This window comes from Myotis davidii, unplaced genomic scaffold, assembly GCF_000327345.1.
Source record: "Myotis davidii unplaced genomic scaffold, ASM32734v1 scaffold143, whole genome shotgun sequence".
In the NCBI taxonomy this organism is placed as follows: Eukaryota; Metazoa; Chordata; class Mammalia; order Chiroptera; family Vespertilionidae; genus Myotis; species Myotis davidii.
Genome location: NW_006294876.1, coordinates 3,772,552 through 3,798,706, shown reverse-complemented (window position 1 = coordinate 3,798,706; position 26,155 = coordinate 3,772,552). Strand labels below are relative to the sequence as shown.

The window sequence follows — 26,155 nt, the reverse complement described above, 5'->3', positions numbered from 1 at the left end:
CTCTCTCTCTCTCTCTCTCTCTCTCTCTCTCTCTCTCTCTCTCTCAAAAAAAAAAAAATCAATAAAAAGCAGGTCTTTTGGTGAGGATGACGATAAAATAAAAACAATGATTCCATCACCAAAGCAGAAACAAAATCCAGCTACAAATGAAAAGGGTCTAGGCTCTGATCCACCTCCAAGCATTACCAAAACCCAGTCGATTTGCCCATCATTGCCCTGATTTCAACTGCACTTTGGTTTCTATGTTTGCTTTATTTTATGGTGATTCCTTATGTTATGGATGTTTTTTCTGTTATTCTCATACCTATACCTCTGTATCTTCATGTTCCAGCACATTTTAATATAATGAATGCAGAGTTAGTTGCAGTTTCTTTTTGAAACCTTACCAGAAATACCTTTTGAACATTGTCTTGTTTTTATTTCTATTCTTTCATTTTGTGTATTATTTACTTGTCTTACTTTTTATTTATATTATTACGTGTTTTTATTATTTATTTGTTTCCTGTGTAAAATTATGGTCATTTTTATTTCATAGAAGCTGAATTCTCCTCTTAGAGTTTTTACTGAAAGACTGCTTGGATCAGTAGCTGAGCCAGGGGCACCTTCAAGGCCTGCATGGGAACTCCCAACAGTCCATCTTCAGTCAGGGGCTGGACTTCTGTTTTGTCCAGTGGGATGTCCAGGGTGAGGGTCAGAGCTAAATTCCTCAACAGAAAAGAGAAGGCTTTTTTCAGAGTCTGAAAGAGGTAACGCAAGGCAGGAGCTATAAGGAGAGGCTGGTGGTCAGTGAGGAAGTGGGAAGGGAAGAGCACTTCTAAAGTGATGAGAGTGGGTAAGCCTCGCTATATGTTGTAATCTTGCTCTTTGACCCTCACAGGATAATTAGTGAAATAGCCATTACAAGCTACTATTTGGGCAATTTGGATATGTTTACCTCAGCTTGTGAAAAAGCACAAAGTCTGGCCTCAAAGAGTGAGAAGGACAAAAGCAGAGGCTGCCCAATGAGCCTCTTCTCATATCCTCCCTCATTTTTTTAAAGGTTTACCTTAATGCTCCCAATGTTTTATTTTGTTTGCATTCCTTACTTTTATGATTTTAAATATCCTAAACCTTCTTATTTATATAACTTTGACTTTTGTTCTTAATAACTTACTTGCCAATTCCTAACCCTACTTGCCCTCAGACTAGTGGACATAAGACTAGTCTGATTCTGCTCAGGACTCAGGTAACATTTCCTATCCGTTTGGACTAGGATGGAAGGAAGCACATGGAATGTGACAACCAAACCAAGCTGCTGAAGTAGAGAAGACAGCTTATTCCTGACCTTTGAAGACCCTTCATCCATGCAGATCCTTATCAGCATAGGAGGGAGGGTGTTGTTTTTCTGTAAACATTAGTACTCAAGTATTTATACTGGCCTTACATATGTTGGCTCATAACCTCTTCTTGGCAACAGATCCAAAAGCCAAGGGGGGCTCTGTAAAAAACTGTAATTTTAGAGTAGGCTTTCCTCTAAAGAGTTATAAAATAATGGCAAAATATCAAGTGATATTTTAAGTATCTCCATAATAAAAAGAAAAAATTTTTTACAGTTTGTGTGTGTCACCTTGGTTCTGTTTCTCTAGAGAACTCTGACCAATGCAATAATCAATAGTTTACCCAAAGTTTTTAAGAAGAATGTCTGGAGACATTCTAAGGAGACTAACAGTTTAGAAGAAGAGATATTTAAAAGCATGTATATTTCAGTTGTAAGCCCTGGAAATGAAATGTATAGCATGGTAACTATAGTTAGTAATATGTATTGTGTATTTGAAAGCTTCTAAAAGTAGATCTTAAAAGTTCTCATTATAAGAAAAAAAAATTATAACTATGTGTTGTGATGGATGTTTGCTATAGTTATTGTGGTGATCATTTTGCAATATATATAGGTATCTAATCATTATGCTGTACACCTGAAACTAATATAATGTTATATGTCAACTAGAGGCCCAGTGCATGAGATTCGTGCACTCGGGGGGTGGGAGGAACTTCAGCCTGGCCTGCACCCTCTTGCAGTCCAGGAGCCCTTAGGGGCTGTCCAACTGACAGCTTTTCCCACCACTACCACTGTGCTCACCAGCCAGCCATGAGCCCAGCTCAGGCTAAGCAGAGCTCACCCTGTGGAAGCGCAATGACCACCAGGGGGCAGCTCCTCCGTTGAGCGTCTGCTCCCTGGTGGTCAGTGCACATCATAGTGACCAGTCGGTCCATCGTTCGGTCAATTTGCATATTAGCCTTTTATTATATAGGATTACCTCAAGAAATAAATAAATAAATAACTGCACGTGTAGATAACTGTTTTTACAATATTCTTATTTAACATTTTTCTACTTGCATAATTTTATATTGACTCACCAAAGGGGAAAAAATGAAAAATATTTATTATTCTTGAATTTCACTCAGCCATCACATACATAAGAGTGTGTGTGACTGTGCACACCAATCTTGTTTCTGTATAATTTTGACTATTTGTGTACACTACAAACTGTTCAAATTGTTCTTGGTTGACTATAATGAAATGTTTTGGTTCTTCAGATATTTATACAAGAAGGATATCAGAAAAATAGGTGTATTAATTTTTAAAAGCAAGGACTGTATGTGAATGTTTGCAAGACCTGGTCCCAGTAATGGAAGTTGCCTTAAATCCTGTAATCCCAACATCAGGACAAATCTAGCGAATGCTCGGAGAGACTTTAAGGCTCCAGACTATCAGTTTTATCTGTGCAATGTCAGATATGAATTAGGTCTCAGCAAAAGAAAACTGATTTGGCTAATTCTGTCTAATCCAGGGGTGGGCAAATTTTTTGACTCAAGGACAACAATGGGTTCTTAAACAGGACCGGAGGGCCGGAACAAAAGCATGGATGGAGTGTTTGTGTGAACTAATATAAATTCAAAGTAAACATCATTACATAAAAGGGTACGGTCTTTTTTTTTTTTAGTTATATTCATATCAAACGGGCCGAATCCGGCCCGCGGGCCGTAGTTTGCCCACGGCTGGTCTAATCTCTCTGGACCCTGCCCTCTCTAGGATGCTAAGGGAGCTTCACAGAGCAGGGAACTTACCCAGTAAGGGATTTCTGGCATATTTCCAACTGGTCCAGCAAGTGTGGTAATAGCTGCCCCATGGTTTCATCTCCGACACAACACTGAACTACGTTTGGCATTTCGTGTGCCCGATTCATGATCTTCACCCAAGACTTATCTATATTGGAAAAGCGTTTGGCTTCCTATGAGAATGAGGTGACAAAGCACATTGGACACGTCTGTAATCTCAAGGACAGAGCGTCTCACATACCTCCCGCCAAAGCCAGATTTCTGACCAGTCTGAAATGCCCCATCAACATATCACACAGGAATTCTCCTCAGGCCTTTTGCACCTACCACCCCCTTTCTTAAATAAGAAGCCTTAGCTCATCCCTGGTACCCCATTATGGTAACTAAAAACAGGGAACCAATACAAAAGTAATAATACAATCTGAGACAATCTGAAAGGAAAGGACATTCCCACTGTTTCTACCAGTTATCTCTAAATGAAGTGAATTTTAAGCTTTTCAGGTTTTCTGCATTGAATTGCTTGCGTAATTAGAAAATAAAATAATCATTTAGAAATAACATACAATATTAATTTTATTATAATGCTAATATTGTAAAACAATTTTCAGGAAAAAATGCAAAATGGGAAGATTTTTTTGAGAGTAGGAATAATTTTTATTTTCATCATTAAGACTTTCTGTATTGCCCTAACCAGTTTGGCTCAGTGGCTAGAGCATCGGCCTGTGGACTGAAGGGTCCCAGGTTCGATCCCGGTCAAGGGCATGTACCTTCGTTATGGGCACATCCCTAGTAGGGAGTGTGCAGGAGGCAGCTGATCGAGGTTTCTCTCTCATCGATGTTTCTAACTCTCTATCCTTCTCCCTTCCTCTTGTAAAATATGAATAAAATATATTTTTTAAAAAAGACTTTCTGTATTTTTTCATTGAGCATGTACCATCAAATATGAGAGCAAGAAACCCCACGTAGCTCCTTCAATGTTGTATGTGCAAATTTCCATTATTAAGTCCAATTTGAGATTCGTCTCCACCCATCAAAAAGAAAAGCATGGCCAAATACGAAAGCAAAAATAAATAAATACTTAAAATTTTAGTGTAGGGTTGCATTCACTGGTAGCCAAAAAAATCAGCTAACAGGTATGTCCTCTATAATTAAACTAAAAATGAACCAAAGAGATAGCTAGAACACCTAAGTAAAGAGAACACTCAACATAATCATGCCTCTAAAATTCAAATATATTGTTAAAATGTTATGATTTTGCAAACAACTTAAGGTAATTGAATAAGAATCCTTGCAATTTGGTAAAAATGGTTTTTTTAAGTACCTCAAAATACACTCCATATCTACCTAGTGAGATGATTACAATTTGATGAGGAAAACACTCCACACTTGAGAAGAGGGCCTTTTTGTTTGAGAGCTTTTTTCCTACAGATTTCCACCCCTCAATTTTACAGTTCAGATATAATTGCGTATATTGTATAGTGGGAGTTATTTTAAACTGTCAGTAGTAAAGGAACAAATTATCCTACCATTGTCAAGAAAACTACTCCATAATTCTACCCTGTTCCAAATTCTACCTTCAAATTATCGCAAGAAGTATGTCAATTAGGTAGGCACTCATTCTTTGTTTGTTTTAACCCTCGATTTCCTATAAAACCTCTCAGCTTCCAAGTGTTCTCACTCTGATTGTCATGCCCCTTCTTTCCCTTAATTTCTCTCTCTCTTTGAAAAACAGATCAGTAGCAACCACACAAAAAAATGGGGAGGGGGCAGGAACATAAATTGAATTACATTTTTTTAAAAAAAAATGATTAGTTCTCTAAGTTAAACACCTGATGAAATCATAAAGAAAATTCTAAAACCTTGGGAAGCTGCTTGGCAATATCTCCTCCCACAAAGACGGCCTCTAAGTAAATCCACAGGTTCTGCACCAGCATCCAGTTCTCGATGATGTCTGTCGAGTTGGAAAGTAACTGTACCCATTTCTGAATCTGGGCTTTGAATGGCATATTGTACCTGAAATGGGAAATATATGCAGCATTTAGGGTTCGGTGTTTTATGCTTTAATGTTATTGTTGTTGCTCTCAAAAATTAAAGAGGTTTTTAAAAACCCTAATTGTGACTGATTTCTTTACAACTTTATGTTGCTGGCTTTTAAAATGATGCTGCCAAGTGATTAATTCACCACCATGTATTGGACATTGTTAGACTAATATTTTCCCTTTTGATCCAGAGCATAGAGAGGTGGGAGACATGTCCCCTACGGAGCAGGGCAGGGATGAGATTGGACTCCACCCAGCTGCCACCGTATAATTCTGGTCATTGTTGCTTCCGCCAAGAGTAATAGTCTCACTGTTTAACTTCTATCTTTTCCTTGGTGTCCGCGATGTTCCTCACACAAATCCACATTTGATGTCATTGGTAAGCAAAGTCTCTCCATCCCTAATTTTCTTAATTTATATGTGTGCCTTTTCTACCGCCCTAGGTTGTATCATCTTCCATCTAACCCTCATTCTGGTTGGGTATGAGTATTAACCAAATTTGTTAAATCTCACCAAATCCTAAGTAGTTCAGACTCTATGTTACCAAAGGTCTAAATCTCTAAGACCCGATTTTATATTCTATATCATTCAGTTTAAATACTTAGATGTACCCAGTAAATGGAAAAAATAAGCATTTTAAGTAGTTATTACTCCCTACATTAAAATTATTGTTACATATATACACAGAGAAAAGAGTAGCATTTTAAAGATAGAATAGCAATAATCACATCTCGTTGGTATCCACATTCTACACAAGTACCATATATTTGAGAAGATGCTAGTGGACAAAAGTTATTTCAGAAAGAGTAAAGGGAAGTAGTAACCCAAGGAAATGCCAGTTTAGGAATCTATGGCTTGCGAGACCAAAGCGTGTCGGCCTTGCTGTTACTGCCAGACAGAAGTGTTAGACTGGCATTAGTCTGTACTGTTTTACTTTTCTTTGTGAATTAAATTCACTCAGTATCCTGATCATTAAAGTATGTGCACTTCTAGTTCATAAACATGTGGGCAAAATGGTTTTCTGGGTCGAATGATTAGTTTGAAATTCAGAATAATCCTCCCCCCACCCCAGACTGTAGAGCCCCCTGAGCTGCTGGCTGTGCAGTGAGGCTTGTCAGCAACCAGGCTGAAATGGTCACAGATCCAAGAGGCTGCCTGCATGTTGTGAATTGTATCTACTGATATTCTACTCTCCTGGACCGTTAGTCCAGTGGATGGTCTCAGACACAATCTACAAATAGAGGACAACGAAATAAAAACAGTATCACACATGCTGTGCCAAAAGCTAAAATTAAAGCCAGTATTGTTAATATTGAGTAAATTGTAAGAGGGGTATGGTTGCATTTTTACCATAAGCATTCATTTCCCTTGAAATGCTTGGTCTTACGGTTCTCAAACCTCAGGAAAGAAAGATGGAGGTGTTCCTACCTGTTGCTCAGTAGGGAGCCCAGCAACATCAAGCTGTCCTCCATGCTGGCGATGATTTCCGAGGTGCTGTCTCCTCGCAGGAGGAGTTCTCCGCGGGTTTTAAAGCTGCCAAATGTGAAGGTTTTGCTGTCCCATTCATTCACCACTTGCTTCAGCTTTTGCTCAATGTCTCTCTCTTTCACGGCACCGATGCAGATGTCCTAGAAAGTTGCAAGCCCTCCCTTTATCACATGAACGTCACACATGTTTCCCAAATAGTCTAGGTCCCACAGAGGGCCTATCTTCACCTTTTGCTTCACATGTATCTATAAATACTCATGTTCCCAAATCTAGTAAATGAGTAAGTTCTGCAGAGGTTGTGCACAGCTTAGTGATTATAGTGAACAATAGTGTATTATAAACATTAAACTTGCTAAGAGACTAGATCTAACTACACGATGAAAGAGGTGTTCTAATGCTGCAATATAATTGCAATATACATGTATATCAAATCAATATGTTGTACAACTTAAACTTACACGAAGCTATATGTCAGTTATATCAAAATGTTTAAATTGGGATCAACAATATGCAATAACCTTTTAAATGTTGAAACTTTCATCAGACTCAAATTTTACTGTTTCTATGATGAAGTCAAATCAGTGCAATACTAGAGGGGGGTATTAGCAGGATTCTGACTTCTTCCCCACTCTGATCACTTTCCCAGTCTCCTCTGCAGCCTTCCCCTCTGCTGGACCAGTAATCCAGCCCTGCCTTTGCTCTTTTCTGGTCTCATGTTCCAGGTGAGTGGAGCTCATCTGTGCCCATGCAGTCAGTAAGCTTTTGTATCCCCAAGTGAGACCTACATCCAAGTTTCCTACTGGGTTTCTCTGCTTAACTACATAAGGGAGCCCCAAGCACAATTTGTGAAATACCAAACTCATGCCCAAAATCAAGTGGACAGTCTTTGTACCTGTCACTCAACCTGATTCCCTTCTAAGATTCCCTGTCTCAGTGATAAACCCCAAAATCCATCTAGATCTCTCAGGAAATCTAGACTTCATCCTTAGTCCCTCCACCTTCTATCTCCTACCATGTTCCCTCCAACACCAAATTCTACCCAATTTTACCACCTACAGATCTCTTCATCTTTTCTCCCCTCTCCATCTTAACTATCTGCCCACTCATCCAACACACCACTGAATCTTGCCTCAGATATTCTTATAAGCTCCCAATTGGTTTGCCCATCATCTCCCTTGCTATCCTCCCATCCTTTATCCACACAGCTAGCAGAGTGAACTTCACAAAATGAAAATCTAACCATGGCATCCCCTGCTCAAAGTACATCTTCCAGATGGCTCCTCACTATTCCAAAGCCTAAAATCCATAACATGTTCTAGCCCACTGTGCCTGCCCTTTCTCAGCTATCTCCTCTCCCCCCTATCCCCATACCCCAGCCATTCTGGCCTTCTAATGGTCCCCCAAACACAGCTCAGATCCTTCACACATGCTTTCCTCTCTGCCTGGCATTGCCTTTTTTGTACTTTCCAACCCCCTTTGCACTTTACAAGTCCCTAACCTCACCACACAAGCACACTCCCTTTATCCAGCCAGTCAGGTGCATCCACCCCACCCTCCTCTACCTTCATCACCCTTCCCTCACCTCCCAGACAGGTCAGCCCCTTCACTGTAGGAACTCCACAGAACATCATACTTTTCCTTCAATGGTATTTACTTTTCTTTCAATGGTATTTACCACAGCTTGTAACTGTATCCTTATTTGTATAAACATTTCATTAAACAAATTAATTACCTCACATCCCTAGCACTAAGCACAGAACTTATCACAGCAACATTTGCTGAAGGAATTATGTGGATGCCAGGAAAACAGTTTCAATTGTCTTGGCATGGTGTCCGGATGCAACATTCCACAATGCAGGACTACTATCAAATAAATCCCCTGAGAGCTTCCAGTCTCCCACCATGCATGCTACCTGCTGTACCTCTATTTCCTCTTTGTATTTCAGAAGAGGTGCCTCCATGATGTTCCTTAACTTAAAAGTTTCATTCCCCACATCCAGACTATGCCCAGTGAGAGCAGTTATCCTTGCCCAGTGCCTGTCCATCATGGCCTTGCTGGCCATGTGTTCCAGCAGGGGGCAGCATTCACTGAAATCATCAATGGTCTTCTTCAGATCCAGAAAAGCCTGCCAGTCCTTTGCCGCCCGGGGCAGCTTCCGACATCTGCAAAGGGAAGGCAACAGGAAAGTTCATTTGCCTTAAGCCCAGAAGTCTCCAGTCCAGGACTGTCTGCCAGCATCTTTATCAAAACTAGTCACTTCAAATATCACATTTTTAAATCTCAGAAGTCAGAGGATATCGATTAATCACATTTATATGATAAAAATTACTCCTCCCAGTCAGGGGAAAAAATCCAATCCCCCATAACAACTAACTAGATACAAGGCATTATTTTAAAGGATAGAGGTACCTCCTGATTCAATTCAATTCTACAAACATTTCTTGAAACCCTATCAAGTAAAAAACACAGCAGAGAGTATCAGACTGTCAACCAAAAAATTACCATCAATGACCCTCCATTTTCTTTGGGTTCAATACTTAACAGGACGTAGAAAAACCATGGGCTCTTGCTTTTATGCCAGGAAATCATCTTACTAAACCCTGAATGTTCAATAAGTAAAATATAAATAGAGATCAGCTCCAAGCTGCAGGAGAGCCTCTGACAAGAGTCATCCAGGTTTAAAGGGCGTGCTTGTCTCCCTGTGTACACACATGGGACAATTAATAAATGTCATTTGACAAGGGTGATGTCTAGCAGACAACTGCAATGCAGCGTGACGTGCTTTCCAAACATCTGGAGGGAGAACTTGACAGCCAATCAGATAAGAAAGCATTTGAGGTTCAATAGTTCTGAGCATGTTAAACACTGAACTCCTCACCTGTTCTGGAACTCTAAAAGTTCATTGTTGATTTTTTCAATATTTACTTCTGACCACAGAATATCGTGGTAGCTATTTATAGCTTCTATAACACTGTTGTACAGAGTGTATATTTTCTGGAGAAGATTTAGTTGCTTCTTTATTTCGAGAAGCTGAGGATACTGGGTAACTGGCAGACCAAAAAGCTCCTCTCCCCCAGTATAGGTGATGTACTTCCGATAGATATTATCAAATTGATTCTAATAAAAACACAAGTGAAAATGTATCAAAATAATTTAACATGAACAAGCATGTAAATTTAAAAAAAAAGACTGGCAAATCTCAGTATATGATCTCTGAGCACATATACAGAGAAATACCAAAGGAATGTAATTAATTACATAGAAACCAACTCTACCTGTAACCATACCAAATCATATTTTTTAAATGTAAGTCCATACCATTTTACACAATAAACTTTTCTATGTCAATAGAGAGGGAAAAGGGAGTGTTTAAAACACATTAAGGTTTTGGTTGTTTAGAAACTAAACAGGTTTAGTAGAAACTAAAAAGGTTACCTGAAACATGATAAGCCTATCACTGGCTTCCTGGGGTTTCAAGCCGCTAGCCATTGGGCCATTCTGAAACAAACAGTTAAGATAAATATAAAATAGAATGAAGTGTTTGCACATAAATTTCATGAGCTCAAAGTATTTGAACATCAAAGTTAGTGTTCATGCATGTCATATACATGACTGGAACCAATTTTTATTTTAAAAGGTCTAGGGAAAGTAACTCATTTGGAAATATTTTCAAGTCTAACTCCAAGTTACTGATGCAACTTCCATATGTCAAGAAATTCTGAAAGTAAAAATCTGTACTATTCATTTCTTAGGTGTTAAGGCACAGACTAATAACTGCTCTATAAAAAATATATTATCTGGGTTTTTCGTTGTTGTTGTTGTTGTTGTTTTAATTTTTTAATATTTTTTGTTGATTTCAGAGAGGAAGGGAGAGGGAGAGGGGGATAGAAACATTAATGATGAGAGAGAATCATTGATCGGCTGCCTCCTGCACACCCCCTATGGGGTTTGAGCTCACAGCCCAGGCATGTGTCCTGACCAAGAATCGAACCGTGACCTCCTGGTTCATAGGTCGATGCTCAACCACTGAGCCACACCAGTCGGGCTAATGTCTGGTTTTGAACTAAAGCACTAATGCCAAAAAACTCACACATTTAACCATTCTAACATCTATGCATAAAGTAACCTATAACCTTAACATTCCAATCAGGTCTTCTCACATTAGAACACCTTAACTATGTGTATTTCTGTGCTTCTTCACCCATGACGCTAGTGCAGAGGTCCAATTCCCTAACTTTGTTAACTTTGTAGTTTGGTGTGCTAGTAGTTAATAGGAACAAATGCTACCCTATGCTCTACATATTTCTCTTCCATAGCATATTGTACTATAGTCAGCTAAATGGGTCTCATTATGCATCATACTCCCAGCGAAAGGTTCTACACTAAAACTCATATATGTATGAGAAAATATGGACTCCATCTGCCTTGTCCATTTTTGTGTCTTCAGCACCAAGGGCAGTACCTGGCACATTCTGGGTGCTCTACAGCACTTGTGGAACTAATGAATGCTGTCGGGAGGGGAACCATTTTAACTATACGTAAATTGTTTTTGTCTATGCAAGTTTAGAAAGCTATCAAACAACTTCAATCACAGTCCAATGACATAATATAAATAGCACTTTTATGGTATTTTTTTCTTTCTTTATTGATTAAGTTATTACATATGTGTCCTTATTTCCCCATTGCCCCCACCCCCGCTCATGCCCTCACCCCCCTGGTGTCTGTGTCCAATAAATAGCACTTTTAAATTTCCCATTTCCTATTAAAATAATTCTGGATGAACTATAAGAGAAAAAAAATTGTGAATGGGAAATAAAGGCCTGTGCTCTCATGAAAATGAAATTCCCATTCCCAGGGAATTTCATTAAATTTGACACAGTCTTTAAACAACTACATTTTACATCCATGCACTCATATTCCCAATTACTAGGTATGCATGCAAAAGTGGGACAGTGAAGAAGGCTGATAGGAAAAAATGGATTCATCTGAAAAGTGGTGTTGAGAGCTCTATGGACGCTCTGGATTGCAAGAAAGATGAACAAGTGGGTCCTAGAGCAAAGTAAGCCTGAAACATCGCTCACGGCAAACATGACAAGACGGAAGCTGTCCTACTTCGGGCACATCGTGAGAAGGCAGGGTAGGGTTCTTTGGAAAAGACAATCATGCTGGGTAAACTGGGAGGCAGAGGGAAAAGAGCAGGACCAAATAGGAGGTGACTGACAACATGAAAGAAGCCACAGGCGTGCGTCTACAGGAGCTGAGCAGGGCTGTTGAAGACAGAACATCACAGACATCACTCATTCACAGGGTCATCAGGAGTCAGAGCCGACTCAACAGCATGTCACACACACACACACCCCCACACACACCTGCATTCTCTATTCACTCTTCCCCAAAAATACACAAAGAGAAGGCTAGTGTCATACCAAATCATAGTCCAAATAGAACTGCTGACAGTCTTGGAAGAAGACCTCCACAGTACTAATAAGCTCTTTCCTGAAACCAGGCTGCAGTGAGGCTAGTTCATTCTGAACTTCACTGGCACGTGCCAGAAGCTTCTCCCAGGCATAATGCAGAGTATCAACCTTGTCCATCTCCTCTTTTGCTATCAGAAGCCCATATTTGTTAAGTAGGGCATAGGATTCCTACACGAAAGGAGAAAAATTTAATTCCTATCAATCAGGTGCATAAGTCTACACACAGTCACTCATTAAGCATTTAGAACAGAAAAGATCAGCATGATCGGGACCCGCCCATAGAGTTCTGGTTACTCTACTTGCAAACGGTAAAAGCTTAAGTGAGCAACTGAGCCCCTTAATTTCATTTCCTGATTCGCAAAATGGGAAAATTCCCTGGCTGCTTCGCAGGGATTTCTGTGAATATCAAAAAATATATCATTTTAATGCAATTTGAAAACTAAAATCGTTGTACAAATTACAGGTATCTGTGCTGTATTTCACTTGCTAGTGAGATGCGCAGGGTGTTCTTGAATCAGAGCCTGGGCCAGGTCATTGCCCTCAGGATGTAAAATCCTGGATGACTCTTTGCCAGAAGATTAAAATGAAGCGAAGGTAGATTTTCATGAGAAAAAAATTTCCTTAAATATCCCTGGCCCCTTCCTACCATGACTCCTCCCCATAGAGGTAGGAAGGATATATCACCATTGATTTGCAAAAAGACTGTTGCTTTGGGCAAGCATAGCCCCGTGCCTCTCTCCCCTTTCCCTCTTTCTCCTTTCTGGCATACCTCTGATCGGCACCCCAGGCAATAAAATGGAGCAGGTTACAGAGGCCAACAGCTGCCCAACGCTGCCTCTGATGGATGAGTGAGTCCAATTCTGGGATTTAGTATTCATAAACCCTGGTGTGTGTGTAGTGTGGGGGTGGCGGGTGTAATGGGAATATGAGAGTTGTACACTAGATCATGTCTTCCAAGTAAGTTCTAGCCATAATAACGATTGTACTTTGATCTTGACTACTTGACTATAGTTTTGTCTTAACTCTCAGGTGGAGAAAACAAGGTTGTCTGTTACCGGACCTCCTCTTCACACCCCAGGGTCACCCCTGGTCCTACACAAAGCAGGGACTCTTCGCCTTGATGTTCCCATTCCCAAGAAGAGCAGAGCAGAGCACATGATTTCCCAACACAGCAGAAGTGCAAATGTGCTGTCACCTGTATCACATTCACGGTAATTTGACATTTATAAATATTCAAAGAGGGGTCCAGATAATGTGAGACTAGATATGACCCTGAGCATCAGAGTGTAAGTCCAGGCATTCAAGTTACGGTGTGAGGAACAGACAATGTTTTTATGTCTGGGATTGTTTTAATGCTACAATTATACTAGTCTCATTTAAAAGAACAAATATAGTGGCAGATTGCTGAGAAAACATTTTCATCAAGAAAATATAGTATGATAATAAAAACAAAAGTAATGTGCAACACTAATCAAATTGTGTAATTTTGTTGACCCTCAGTTTCCTTGTGGGTAAAGAGGGGGTTGCAGGAAGGATTAAATGAGTTAACACATGAAAGGACACTATTAGTACCCCATCCAGGTCCTATTTACCAGCAGGTATTTGCAACCCCAACTGCTGAGAGTGTTCACTGTAGGATCATCCTGCCCTCTTTCTAGAAAATTGTCCTCAGCTGAATAGGAGCCTTCTCCTGGGGAGATTATGGTTGATGGTCAACAGATGTGGGGGTACAACGGGCAGTCCCCTTGTCTCAATGTGGAAAAATACTGTGTGGTACAATCCATGCTCTATGGCTCCCTGTGGGATCAGGCTGAAGTCAGTCTATAGCTAAGACCCTATCTTCACTTAGTTCCCCCCAACCTGACCTCATCCTTTCCTGTTTCCCTCACTCCCCTTCTCCAGTGAATATTCATCAATAAATCACGTGTATAGAATCCTCATCTCAGGTTCTGCCCCTAAGGGTCTCATACGGATCCATAGAAGGCACCCTATAGGGATTAGACATCATCTTTACTGAAATTGCTGTTCTTAAGTTTAGCACCCAGTAACTCCAGTCCAGACCTGGTCAGTATTTCAGCTAATCTCACCCAACCTGTGGAGATAATTCTATAATGAACACATGATTATCAATTACCTCGATGGGTCCTATTTGGAAGTCAATGACAATCTGCTGCTCCCTGATTTCCTTCAGTGCCACCATAGCAATCCGAATATCATCTAGGTCTTTAATTGGACGATTCAGTTTCTTACTGAACTCTTCAACAAGTGCAAAAACGTTTTCCATCTCACTCCTGTATTTTTTGTTACAGTGACGGCCGATGACAACCATCCAGGCCTTCGTCTCAGCAGTCAAGGTGAACTTCAAGTCAGCTAAAAAAACCCAAGTGTCCACAGTTCAGTTTGAAAACTTTGAACCAGTATAAGTAGACCCCCTGCAACTGCATGTGACAACCCTCTAACATGAAAAAAATCAAACTGAAAAAAATTTATTTTTCTTAATCATTATATATTCATTTATTTTATAAAGCTTGTTTTCTAGCAATTGAAAACACATTTCAAAATGCTAAAAAGGAAACACAGTACATATCAAAACCGTTGGCGGTAAGTAATCCTGACGTTTGTTACTGTTGTTTATTAAAGAAAGGATAAACTTTAATTGCAAATATCACAGATCCCCTTTCTCTGAAGTAGCATTTATTTTCAAGGTTTAGCAGCAAAGTATTCAAAATAGTCCAGAATAAATAATTATGCAAAAGGGAATTAAAAACAAGTCTACAAATTGGTCTTAAAGCTTAAGGCCTATAAAAGGAAAGTCAGTCTTTAAGATGAGCTAAAACTCTCTGGAGTACTAATCTCCATAAAGAGACAGAACGATACTGTTGAATTTTTATGGCTGTCTGAAAGAAAATGAACCAACCTGTGTACAGAGCAATGGTGCCCACACAGATATATTCAGGCTCAGCATTAATCTTCTGCTCTAGGTTTTGGAAATAGAGAATCTGGGATTCAAATTCAGGAAGCAAGGGGTTTTTCATAATAAACGTCATGAGGGTTTCTTCTTTCTCCTTTTGCCAAATGTGATTGTAGCATTTGAAGCAATCCATGGATGCAATAATTTCCTAGGATACAAATAAGATTATGTGTGTTGAGAAAGAAGAGTCAGAAATGGCATCATGAACGGTGAACTGTTGATGGTTCCCATGGATACATTAAAATGTTTAATTAGTGAACTGGGTGATTAGTTGTAAAGGCCACAGAACTGGGACTATATACAATAGTGTAAACAGTAACCCAAGACTAGTAACCGTGGAAATGGGACCATCCACAGCCCAAAAAAGTAGGAGAGTCTCGCGGACAAGGCCCTTTTGATAGCAGCTAGACCTCAGATAAAAAAACCACAGCTCAAGATCATATCATAGAGAGTGAAGGGGAATATAAGTTTTGGGGGCTAGCAATCTGACTCTGTGCCAGTAACCTGTATTCTGACACATATTCTTGTTAGTAGATAATTAGCTCCATTCTTATCTGTAATGCCTGTCATGCCTTGCAGAACCTGTTTTCCAGAATACTCCCATTTTACAGAGGCCATAAGTCATGAACCATATACAACTCCCAGAGGGGGTTGAGAGTACTGGCACCAGCCAGCCAAGCCTTTGGGTGTAATCTCACTTCCCCCATCCCAACCCATGGGGGCTGCAAAGCCCGGGAAAAGTCCAGAAGCCTGATCCATATTTGGGGAACAAAGAAACTAAAAGGGATAAAAGGAAAGCTTCCTCCATGCTCATCACTCAGGCTTTGGAGGCTGATTCCCCTGAGTCACTGCACTAGTGCATCTGCAATTCTGCATTAAAGGCTCCTCTTCTGAATCCTCTGAGTGCCCGACTGATTATTCCTCTGGGCTGCCTGGCAGCTTATCTACAACAAGAGTACGATGGGAAAAAGCACTCCAAGATCACTCTCCCTCCCTCACTTCAATGGAAACCTATTGACTTGTTCCTTAAAGTCAGAGAGTGGAGCACAGATCTGGAGAGGCAAATAACATATCCAGCATCAAACCCCACTGCATCAAATCACATAAAATATATAAACTCATTGGATAAGGACCAACATTTGTACGATATTAAATCTTCCTATCCAGGAACATAGCATGTGTTTCTAAATCTGCCAATTTTTTTTAAATTCCTTAAAGTTTAGAGTAATCTTTTTCCCACCACTTTGTTCTGTACCAGCTAAAGCAGCAAGCCACAGCAGGGTACAATCCTCTGTGCCATATCCCCCTCCCTCTTCTTCCTTTTGGACCAATTTGGTCACCACTTTGTTTTGAGAATGTTCTTTGCACAGTTCGACCTGAACTTTAAATATTTTATCCTTATTTCCATAACTCAGCAGCTTTAATGGTTTCTTATACCACCTTCTAACAAGTATCTTTCACCTTTTGATAGTAAAGTTCCATACTTTTTTAGAGTGTTAGTAAATGGGTTAATATTTTACTATGTTTTTTATTGTTGCTATGATTTTTGTTGCTATTCTGATTATGAAATTTCCTAAGTTTTGTGTGTGTGCCTCAATCCTGCTTTACTCATAATCCCTATTTTATTAAATGTGCAAATTTGCAAAATGAAATTTTTAGGAACACGTTTATTGCATTATAGCAGAAATGCCTATAGTTATCTTTCAACTGACTACCAATTTAACTCTTATTAGGCCTTATTTTTTTCAGATTAGCTTCTTGGATTTACTTGGTAGATAATCATATCATCTACAAAGACTTAAAAATTTGTCTCCTCATTTATGGTGGTTATACATTTGGGAATCAAGTTTTTCTATTGGTTTACATTATAATTTCAGAGTTATATCTGCATAAGAATTTTTTATAAATTGAGATAAAATTAAAAATGCAATTATGTGAAAAAATAGAATATTATGAACAGCATTCTAAATGGTCCAATTACATTAAGTAAATTGCACCAACCTGTACCAAACCAAGGAGTAGTTTCACTTCAATTCCCAACATGTAGCTAAAATGTCCCTCAGAGATTCAGGTAGAAGTGTTAAGACTTCTCACCCATTAAAATCCAGAAAGCTAAGCCTGTCACTGCTTGTCCCAACCACAACTGCTCCCCAAGCAAGGGCTGAGGTGTTGACATGAAATGCCCAGAATGCATTGCAACAGCAGGTAGACATTCACAAGTGTGTGATGGTTGGGAGAATGAATTACAGATTATCAGAGATCCCTGGATAAAGGTAGACATTCCAGAATCCTGAGCTCTTGAAACTCCAAGAATTTATAATATTAAGATACACTCTAACTAAATGTTTTAGACTTTTATTTATTTTATGTCACTCTTTATTAGATTGGAACTTGTTAGAGCAGAGGTAACCTAGAACTTAAGGGAAAAACTACATGAACAACCTATGTAGAGCTGTTTTCCTTATTTTTCACCAAGGTTATTTTGATTGTTTGGTTTAGCTAGCTCATCTTTTTAAGCCTGCCTGGCAATGTTATAAGTTGATGACCAGCCTATGGAAATGCTGAATGTAGGTCAGGTTTACACTCTGATATAATCAGTGATGGCAAGAGAAAAGGACTGGATCCTAGGATTTTCTGTGGTTGAGGGAGAACCACTCAGAAGGGTCTATGGCTGTGGCTGGCTAGCACACATAAATTCCTCCAGAAACAATTTGGCCATCCTATCAAATTGGAAAAAGTCCTTCAAATTATTCTAAGTGCCAACCCTTTAAGGAAGACTAATATCTGTACATTTCCTTTACATAATAAAAAAGCAAATGTAATAAAAGTGACAAAAAGATAAGTATATTTGTTGCCAGCAGTATGTTAATTTCAATTGCTGTGTCTTACCCTTAGATTTTCATAAAAGAGCCTACTTATGTTCAGAGAAATTAATGGACTTTATTACTGATTTGTCTTATTGTATTTTCCATGATTAGGAGACATTGGGAAGTATATGTGAATGTTCATTATAATCATAGAATACTATATTTAGTTTTACCATTTAGTATAAAGCTTGATAAAATAAGCACTATATGAATATTTGTTAAACTGAATTATGTGAACACTGTCTCTAGGGCAAAATTAAATACAGGACCTTCAATATATTAAGAAAGGAAACTTGGAAATGCATAAATGCAAAAACTTCCAGTTCCTTCAGGAATACATTAAAATTAAACTTAATATCCCCTCGTATTTTTACAGCAATGGTAACTTTTCAAAATGCTTTCAAAACAAATGAAATTCATTCCATAAAAACTAAGTAATAGAGCCCTGGCTGGGTGGTTCAGTTGATGGGAGCATTGTCCCGTACACCAAAAGGTAGCAGGTTCGATTCTCAGTAGGGGCATATATCAAGGTTGCGGGTTTGATCAGTCAGGGTGCATACAGGAGGCAACTAATTGATATTTCTCTCTAAAATCAATGAACATATCCTCAGATGAGTCTTCTTTTTTTTTTTTTAAGGAATAAGAAAAACTATTTACTAAGTGGCAACTATTTCCTCGACACAAAAACCATTTTAAAGAATCAACAGATCTTAATGACAATGTAAATATATTTTTAAGTAGAAATTGACTTCAGGACTTTGAATCTTTTTACTATAAGAACAGATTTGCCCAAACAAAAAATGGAAAGTTAAGAATAGGTTGGCAATAGTAATTAATTCAAATTTATCCCCATAACTAGTGTAAGTTTGCATTGATAACACTAATATTTCTTTATTTTTCAGTATTATCTGATTTCCACATGGCAATATACATAAATTTTCATCTGATATTTCTTAAGATTTGCCTCAGTACACAAATATGAAAAATTGACTATAAATTTTATTCTATTTCAAATGTACTGGTATCACCGACTCTACGAAGGTCAATTGTAACACCAGTCTGACTTGTGGTTTGGAACATATCAAAAAAATTTAAGTTATATTTATTTGAACTAAATAAATAAATAGGTAAAAGCACTAAAGAGAACACAAAATAAAACAAAGGAATATTAGTTCTCTTTCACGTTGCAATCTAGAATGAAAAATCTTTAAATAAACATTTGCTGTGTGCATACAAAGTACCATAAGCAGCTCACTGAATTCACAGTTGGTGGGACCCTGGCTACACGTAGGACAAGCTTGTGGTGTTCAGTTTCACATGTTATGAAGCAAGGGGCCGTGGCTACAAATCCTGTGACCTACCTTCTTGGTGGAGTTGATGATAGTGCCGAGCACAGAAACTAATTTTACAATATCTTTGTTGTCAGAAACACTCTTATAGTAGTTCCTGGGTTGCACAGGAATGGGTAAGTTCACAGATGCTATCTCAAAGGTATCTAAAAGCAGAAAAAGAGAAAAAATGTTTATATCAACAGCATAACAAACATATTTTAAAATGAAAAGGTCATTTCTATAATGGTAAAGTAAGGACCTTTGAAAACATTGGGAAAAAACTGTCAACATTAATTTCCCAGAACTCTGGAAATTATCCAAAGCTTGCAACAATCCAAGAAACATTTGTTTAGTCAAGAAAAATGCTAAATCCTGTAACAACAGTGAGTTTTGTGGTGTTTTCACTTGTTCTATACCCACTGTCCCTTCACTGGCTAGGCAGGAGCCTCAAACAACAACAGCCGTACAAACACTGTGACTGTGCAAACCATAGCCTAGCAGTCAGCAGAGGAGGCCAGGCTGGGTTTGGAACTCAAGAAGCCCCATAAATTATCACTATTTGACCAGTCTGGACACTACCTTGCTACCTCAAAAAGCCCCATTTAAAGAGTTTATCTTTACTTCACCTGATTCAAAACTCACTGAGTGTGGGGGGAAAAAATCCCTATCTCCAAGGCAAAACTAATCAGCAACAATTGTTTAACTTTATAGCTGCCTGAGGCAATGCTATTAGTTGGGGCAAACAGGAAGTTGGCCAAAAAAATTTAAAGATCTGGAAATGAGATGTCCATCAGGAGTAGGGTGGTGGGTGGGGGTATTATAACGCCCTGACATATTCCTGGAGCTCAAGGCCACATATATGTACAGAGCGAGGCACATGCCCAGGAGAGACCTAAAGATGCCCCAATATTTTAGCTCTGGCTGAACTTGAGGCTTGCACAATCAGTAAATAAAGACTAAGGCAGTGTTATAACTTATTGAGCTTCCAGGGTGCTCTACACATAGTGCTCCAACACACACACACACACACACACACACACACACACACACACACACACACAGTGTCCCCAGGTAGAGGGTGGAAGACTTACTGGTTCAAAGCAATAAAGGAAATCTCTGTGCAAGCATTAGTTGAACACTAAGCTAATGAAGCAGAGATTACAACAGTACACACCACAGGCAAGACAAATTTTATAGAATTAGTCCAGGAAAGTCAATAAAGAAACAAACAGTAACACCACCAGACCCTGGGGGGAAGATAACCAGATTCCCAAAGTTGCCATTTTATATTCTTTTAAAATATCAACTTTTCAACAAAAAATTAAATTGTGAGACGTGCAAAGAAACAGCAGAGTGGTGCTTGCACACAGGAACAAAAGCAGCCAACAGAAATTATACATGAGAAAGCCCAACCAGTGGGCATATAACTCAGCAATTCCACTTAGAGGTATATACCCAAGAGAAATGAAAACAAATGTCCGCACAAAAAATTTGTATGTGAATGTTCATAGCTGGATTATTCATAATAGCTAAAAAATGGAAACAACCCAAATACCCATCAACTCGTGAATGAATGAATACAATGTGACATACCCATATAAGGGAATCCTTTTTATCAGTAAAAAGGAATAAAGAACTGATGCATGCTGTAGAATGGCAAATCCATAAAGACAGAAAGTACATGAGTGGTGCCATAGGCTGTGGGCAAGAGGAATGGGGAGTGACTGCTAATGGGTACAGGGTTTCTTTTGAGGGTGATGAATATATTCTAAAATTAGATAGTGGTGATAGTTATAAACACACTAAAAACCACTGAATTGTATGCTTTAAAGGATAAATTTTGTTATGTAAACTATATCTCAAAGCTATTATTTTTAAAAGATGTGGCTTATTTCTTTTGTCATGACAAATATATATATACAATTTTTATTGAACATTTTTTCTTCTGAATTTAAGATATAACTGATAACTGAACATATTTTGAGTTTAGAAAATTCTGAATTTTCAACTATTCTAGGAAGTAAAGCAATGTTTCTTCATAATATAAAAGTGACATTAACACAATAACAACATATGTCTTTTAGCTAAAATAAATAAGTAATATTGTAAGTTGTGAGTAAAGTTGTCTTGAGCTGTCTTTACCCTCCTCAGTAACAGACTGTTCTAAAGAAAAACTTAACTTCAGTTTCTTCCCCATGGTTCGTTGATTTATTATCTCAGGACATGAGCGCTAACTGAAAATTACATGGGGTCTGTTGTTTGCAGGGCTGCTTTAAAAGGAGTTTGCAGAACTAAAGACAACATCCTATATAATAAAAGAGAAAAATGGTAATTGGCGTACGACGATACCCTTTTCATTGGCTAATCAGGGCTATATGCAAATTAACTGCCAACTAAGATGGCAGTTAACTGCCAACAAAGATGGCGGTTAATTTGCATATGTAGGCACAATGCAGGGAGGCGAAAGGGAAAGCAGGAAGAAGCCCCCTGCCACTGACAGTGATCAGAAACCCAGGGGGGAGCTAAGAGCCCCCAGGGCCGCCTTTGCCCTGCCCCCCAGCCATGATCGTCAGGTGTCAGGCCTGGGCAGGGGCAGAGCGGGAGATCGCGGGGAGCTGGGGGTCCCCTGCCCAGGCCTGACACCTCTGCCGGAGGCCTCAGGCCTGGGCAAGGGACCGATCCGGTGATCAGCGATCGGATGGTGATGAGGGTCAACTCCTCGGGCCGAGTCATCAGGCCTGGGCGGGGGGGCGGAGGCAGCAATCGGAGGGGGCTGGGGGTCCCCTGCCCAGGCCTGAAGCCTGGGCCAGAGGCATCAGGCCTGGGCTGGGGGCAGAACCAGTGATGGGGGGAAATGAGGGTCCCCTGCCCAGGCCTGACGCCTCTGGCAGAGGCGTCAGGCCTGGGCAAGGGGCCAATCCTGCGATTGGAGATTGATGGGGGTCAATGCCTGAGGGCTCCAAGTATGTGAGAGGGGGCAAGCTGGGCTGAGGGACACTCCCCCTCACCCCCACCCAGTGCACAAATTTCGTGCACCGGGCCCCTAATTTAATATAATGAGGAACCTGCAGGTCATATGCTCCCTAATTTTACAAAATTCAAATGAAAACCATGGGTTGTACAGCATGTTCACACATCATAGGATGTTGGCAAAACAAGACACATAATGGGTTGAAAATGTCTCTTTAGTATCAGGAAATATTCATTGTGATGGTGACAAGTATCTCTTCAAACAGAGAAACTAAACCCCAGTTCTCATCATCACATTGGACCAGAAATCAATGATGCACCCAAAACTGTGGGATACCCATGGGAGGTAAACTATTTGTAATGGTGATATTAAAACACATGGATCTTTGTATTTTATACACTTAAAATGGGATCATAGATTAATATTCCAACCTATTCTGATTTAAGAATCATATTCCAATCTATTCTGATTTAAGAATTGCATGGAGAGAACATGCATTTAGCTCAATAAATACTGCTTACAATGACTAGTTAAAAAGAACCAAAAGAACATTTACCTTGAGGTTCGTTTTCTCCCATTTCAACATCAGAATCACTGTCTTCCTTATTCTGCAAAGCCACCATTTTTCTTTCATGCATCTTTCTCTAAAACATAAAAGGACATTTGTCAGTTCAGTCTCATCTGTAAAAGATTTTATTTTATTCCATAGAATAATTTCTTCATCCCACACCCACCTTGGACCACGGCTCACTGCTCCATTGTCTAACCCCCTTGGTGACGTTGACAATACACTCCACAGCTTTGTTCAGCATTTGCTGTACATCTTCCAGGGCAGGGACCATGGCAATGTTGGGAATGGCCAGAGTGATGCCTGCTCGGAAAATGGGCCGACTGTTCGGCTTCATCTGAGATGCACTGTTACTATCTGAGTAAATGGAAAACAGGGCAAATTTAATCTTTTAAACTTAAAATGGGATTTTTTTCATCATTAACCAGAAAAATTAAAACACCTAGCACAATATACGTGTAACAAGTATATACTCAGATAAATATTTGTTGAATGAGTGAATGAATGAATGAAAACTACTGGAGGATCTAGTTTTGTTCCATAGATGGAACAGAGCAGCTCAATAGTACCCAAGCCATTTTCTGTTGATTACAACTTGTTGGTACACTTTCTATAGATACCCACTGTGTGGAATCAGGCTGAATTACCCAAACTCTTCTCTAAAATACTGAAAAGGATTCTGCTCAAGTAATAGGATGCCAACAAATAAGTTATATGTAGAAAAAATAAGCAGGGGATTAAGAACAAGAATAATTATCAAATCAAGCCAAAGTCAGAGCAAATGACCAGTTTGGATTTTCAAATAAAACATATGCCTTTCCTGCCACAATTTATATAATTTAAACTCAGAGCAATTAAAAAGTGGAAAAAGAATAAAGTACAACTCACAATTTATATCCAAGAGGCTTTTAAAGTTAGATAAAGGTATAAGTATATAAATATGGGCGACTGCGTGTGTGTGTGTGTGTGTGTGTGTGTAACTTTATATACTTATATAGTTGGAAATACCCAAAATATATAAAGTTGGGAAATAAATGTGATTTAATTTTCAGCATATCAACCAACATTTGATAAGTTCTAATACTATGCCTGTATCAAAAAAAAGACTATCCTCCATTGCAAGTGAAATAAAACATAATGAACCAGGCCATCAATCAAACAATTATTCCAGTGTTTCCATTTTCCAGTTATTCACTTTTAATTAAAGATGCTTTCCCTTAAATGACAATATTCAAAATAAATAAAAAGGTTGTATACTCCTATTATTTTCCCATTTGAACTAATTACTGTTTCTCTTTTTTTACTATTTTAAATTTAAAATTTAATTTAAGAATGTCTGTAGATTTGATGGATTTTTGTAACCCATCTGGGAAACACAACACCTGTTTCTGAATTGTGCTGAGGAAGAGCTGATTGTATTGATAATGAGGAAACCAGCTGGAAAGTAGTAAATTGACACAAAATTAGTAAAAAAATAATAATAACAGTAATTTCTGCTTTGAAGAGCATGGCATTAATGAGATCTCTCTCACTTTATAAGACTGGCTAATCAACTAATAATTTAGCAATGAAATTATCTTTCCATATATCTCCTTTTTAAAGTACACGAGGTGTTTTTCTCTCACTAATTCATTTTACATTTCCACCTTGTTACAAAAAGATTAAAAGTAATGCCAACTATTATGCTATTATCAAAAGCTAAATGACCTTAAGCAAATTACTTAACCTCCCTGTGCTCTGGTTTTCTGTTTTAAATTGAGGATAATGATAGTATCTACTTCAGAGAATTGTTGGGGAAATCAAAGTTCATGATGTATAAACTTACAAGGAGACACTCAATAAATGCGGGCTTTTTAATTATTTAGATTTCTCTCACACACACACACACACACACACACACACACACACACACACACGACCAGCCACTATGCCTGACCAGCCAGTAGGAAAATTCTGTGAGATTATTACCCCGGAAGCTAATCGTGTTGGATGAATGAATTCGCTTGCGAATGGCCTCTAGTGTATTCCTTGTAACCTTCAGCAGAGCATCTATGTTTTGGTGATTGAAATGAGAGAGCAACTCGCAGGCTTCTTCCTCTAAGATCTCAGTCTCTTTCTTCTTTCTCGTGATTGTCGTCAAAGGCAGGAAGCCTGATTCAGCATTAAGGGAAGATGTCGAGGTGTCGGAATGTCCTTCTCTTTTTGCTGTTACTAGATGATAAAGACAGAAGGGAGAAAACATCTGTTGCAAGAAATAACAATAAATTACATGCAAATTTGATAACACTTAAATGTCACACTTCTTAGAAAGTGAGGCCATCACAGGATAGAAAAGGGAAAATGTGTCACCAGGTGGACTGATGGAGGCATCTCCTCCTCAGTGTGCGGAAACAGGAGGAGAGGCAAGAGCAATGACTGAAAAGCAAGATTGGGCCTCAGGGGCCTGGGTTCTGGTGCTCTCTCTTCCACCAAGATCCAGAAAACCTTAGAGCTTCCCATCTCTGCCTGTCAGTGTTCTCATCTCTCCCACAAAAGGTTTGCTCTAGTGCAGATGTACTCCAATGGAAACTCCCAAACCATAATCCCTAGTACTCTATTGATAAGGAGAAAAAAGCCCACACTCATAGCTAAATGCAAAGAGCTAACAAGAACCAATGCAAATTACATGTTTATAGAATTTAACAAAAAGTAATGTAATTAATGACACAGGGTCATTGCATAATTTCGGATTTATAAACATCCTTATAAACTTGGGAGGGTGTTTATAGAAGTGTGAAATCAGTTGCTATGCAGAAAATGTCATTTTAATTATCATTAACGTCCTAGAAAAACAAAACCCTTCCACTATCTCATCTCTTACCTAAACTTTTGTTTTTTGAATCAGCACCATTCACATTGGATACTTTTTCACTTTCTTCTTTGAATGGAACTTCCACATCTAGCAACATATTTATTAGCTCATTGACTGCTTCCTCCACTAATGAGCTTTTAAAGTGTAGTATCTGAGCACCATTTACACAAAGATCCTATAAAAGAGTTAGCACAGTGTCACATTTGTTTATCTAGCTTCTGAGAGCACATCAGTAATAGTAGTAATGCCATAGGTTCGGCCTCCAAAGATGCTTGGCCACACCCCTCACACATGCCCAGACACGGCATAAGGGAAGGTGTTAAAGACAAAGGAACCAGCCAGTCAGACAAAGATAAATACCATATGATTTCACTTATTTGTGGAATCTAATGAACAAAATAAACTAGCAAAATAGAAACAGACTCATAGAAACAGAGAACAGACTGACAGCTGGGTGAAAAAAGGTGAAACGATTAAAAAAAATAACTCATAGAC

At 38.9% G+C, this 26,155-nt stretch overlaps 1 protein-coding gene across 1 annotated transcript in view; it reads right to left on the bottom strand.

Annotated features, from left to right (window-relative positions):
• Positions 1–26,155, bottom strand: part of DNAH5 (dynein, axonemal, heavy chain 5) — a 190,913-nt gene that overhangs the window by 112,128 nt on the left and 52,630 nt on the right. The window contains exons 18-31 of the mRNA XM_015567634.1: positions 25,670–25,835; positions 24,778–25,014; positions 22,976–23,166; positions 22,798–22,885; positions 19,301–19,434; positions 15,019–15,220; positions 14,236–14,471; positions 12,051–12,269; positions 10,060–10,122; positions 9,503–9,741; positions 8,546–8,786; positions 6,564–6,763; positions 4,956–5,109; positions 3,106–3,269 (exon numbers count right to left, since the gene is read on the bottom strand). Coding sequence (XP_015423120.1) covers positions 3,106–3,269; positions 4,956–5,109; positions 6,564–6,763; positions 8,546–8,786; positions 9,503–9,741; positions 10,060–10,122; positions 12,051–12,269; positions 14,236–14,471; positions 15,019–15,220; positions 19,301–19,434; positions 22,798–22,885; positions 22,976–23,166; positions 24,778–25,014; positions 25,670–25,835 — 2,534 coding nt within the window. The remainder of the gene's footprint in view (positions 1–3,105; positions 3,270–4,955; positions 5,110–6,563; positions 6,764–8,545; positions 8,787–9,502; positions 9,742–10,059; positions 10,123–12,050; positions 12,270–14,235; positions 14,472–15,018; positions 15,221–19,300; positions 19,435–22,797; positions 22,886–22,975; positions 23,167–24,777; positions 25,015–25,669; positions 25,836–26,155) is intronic.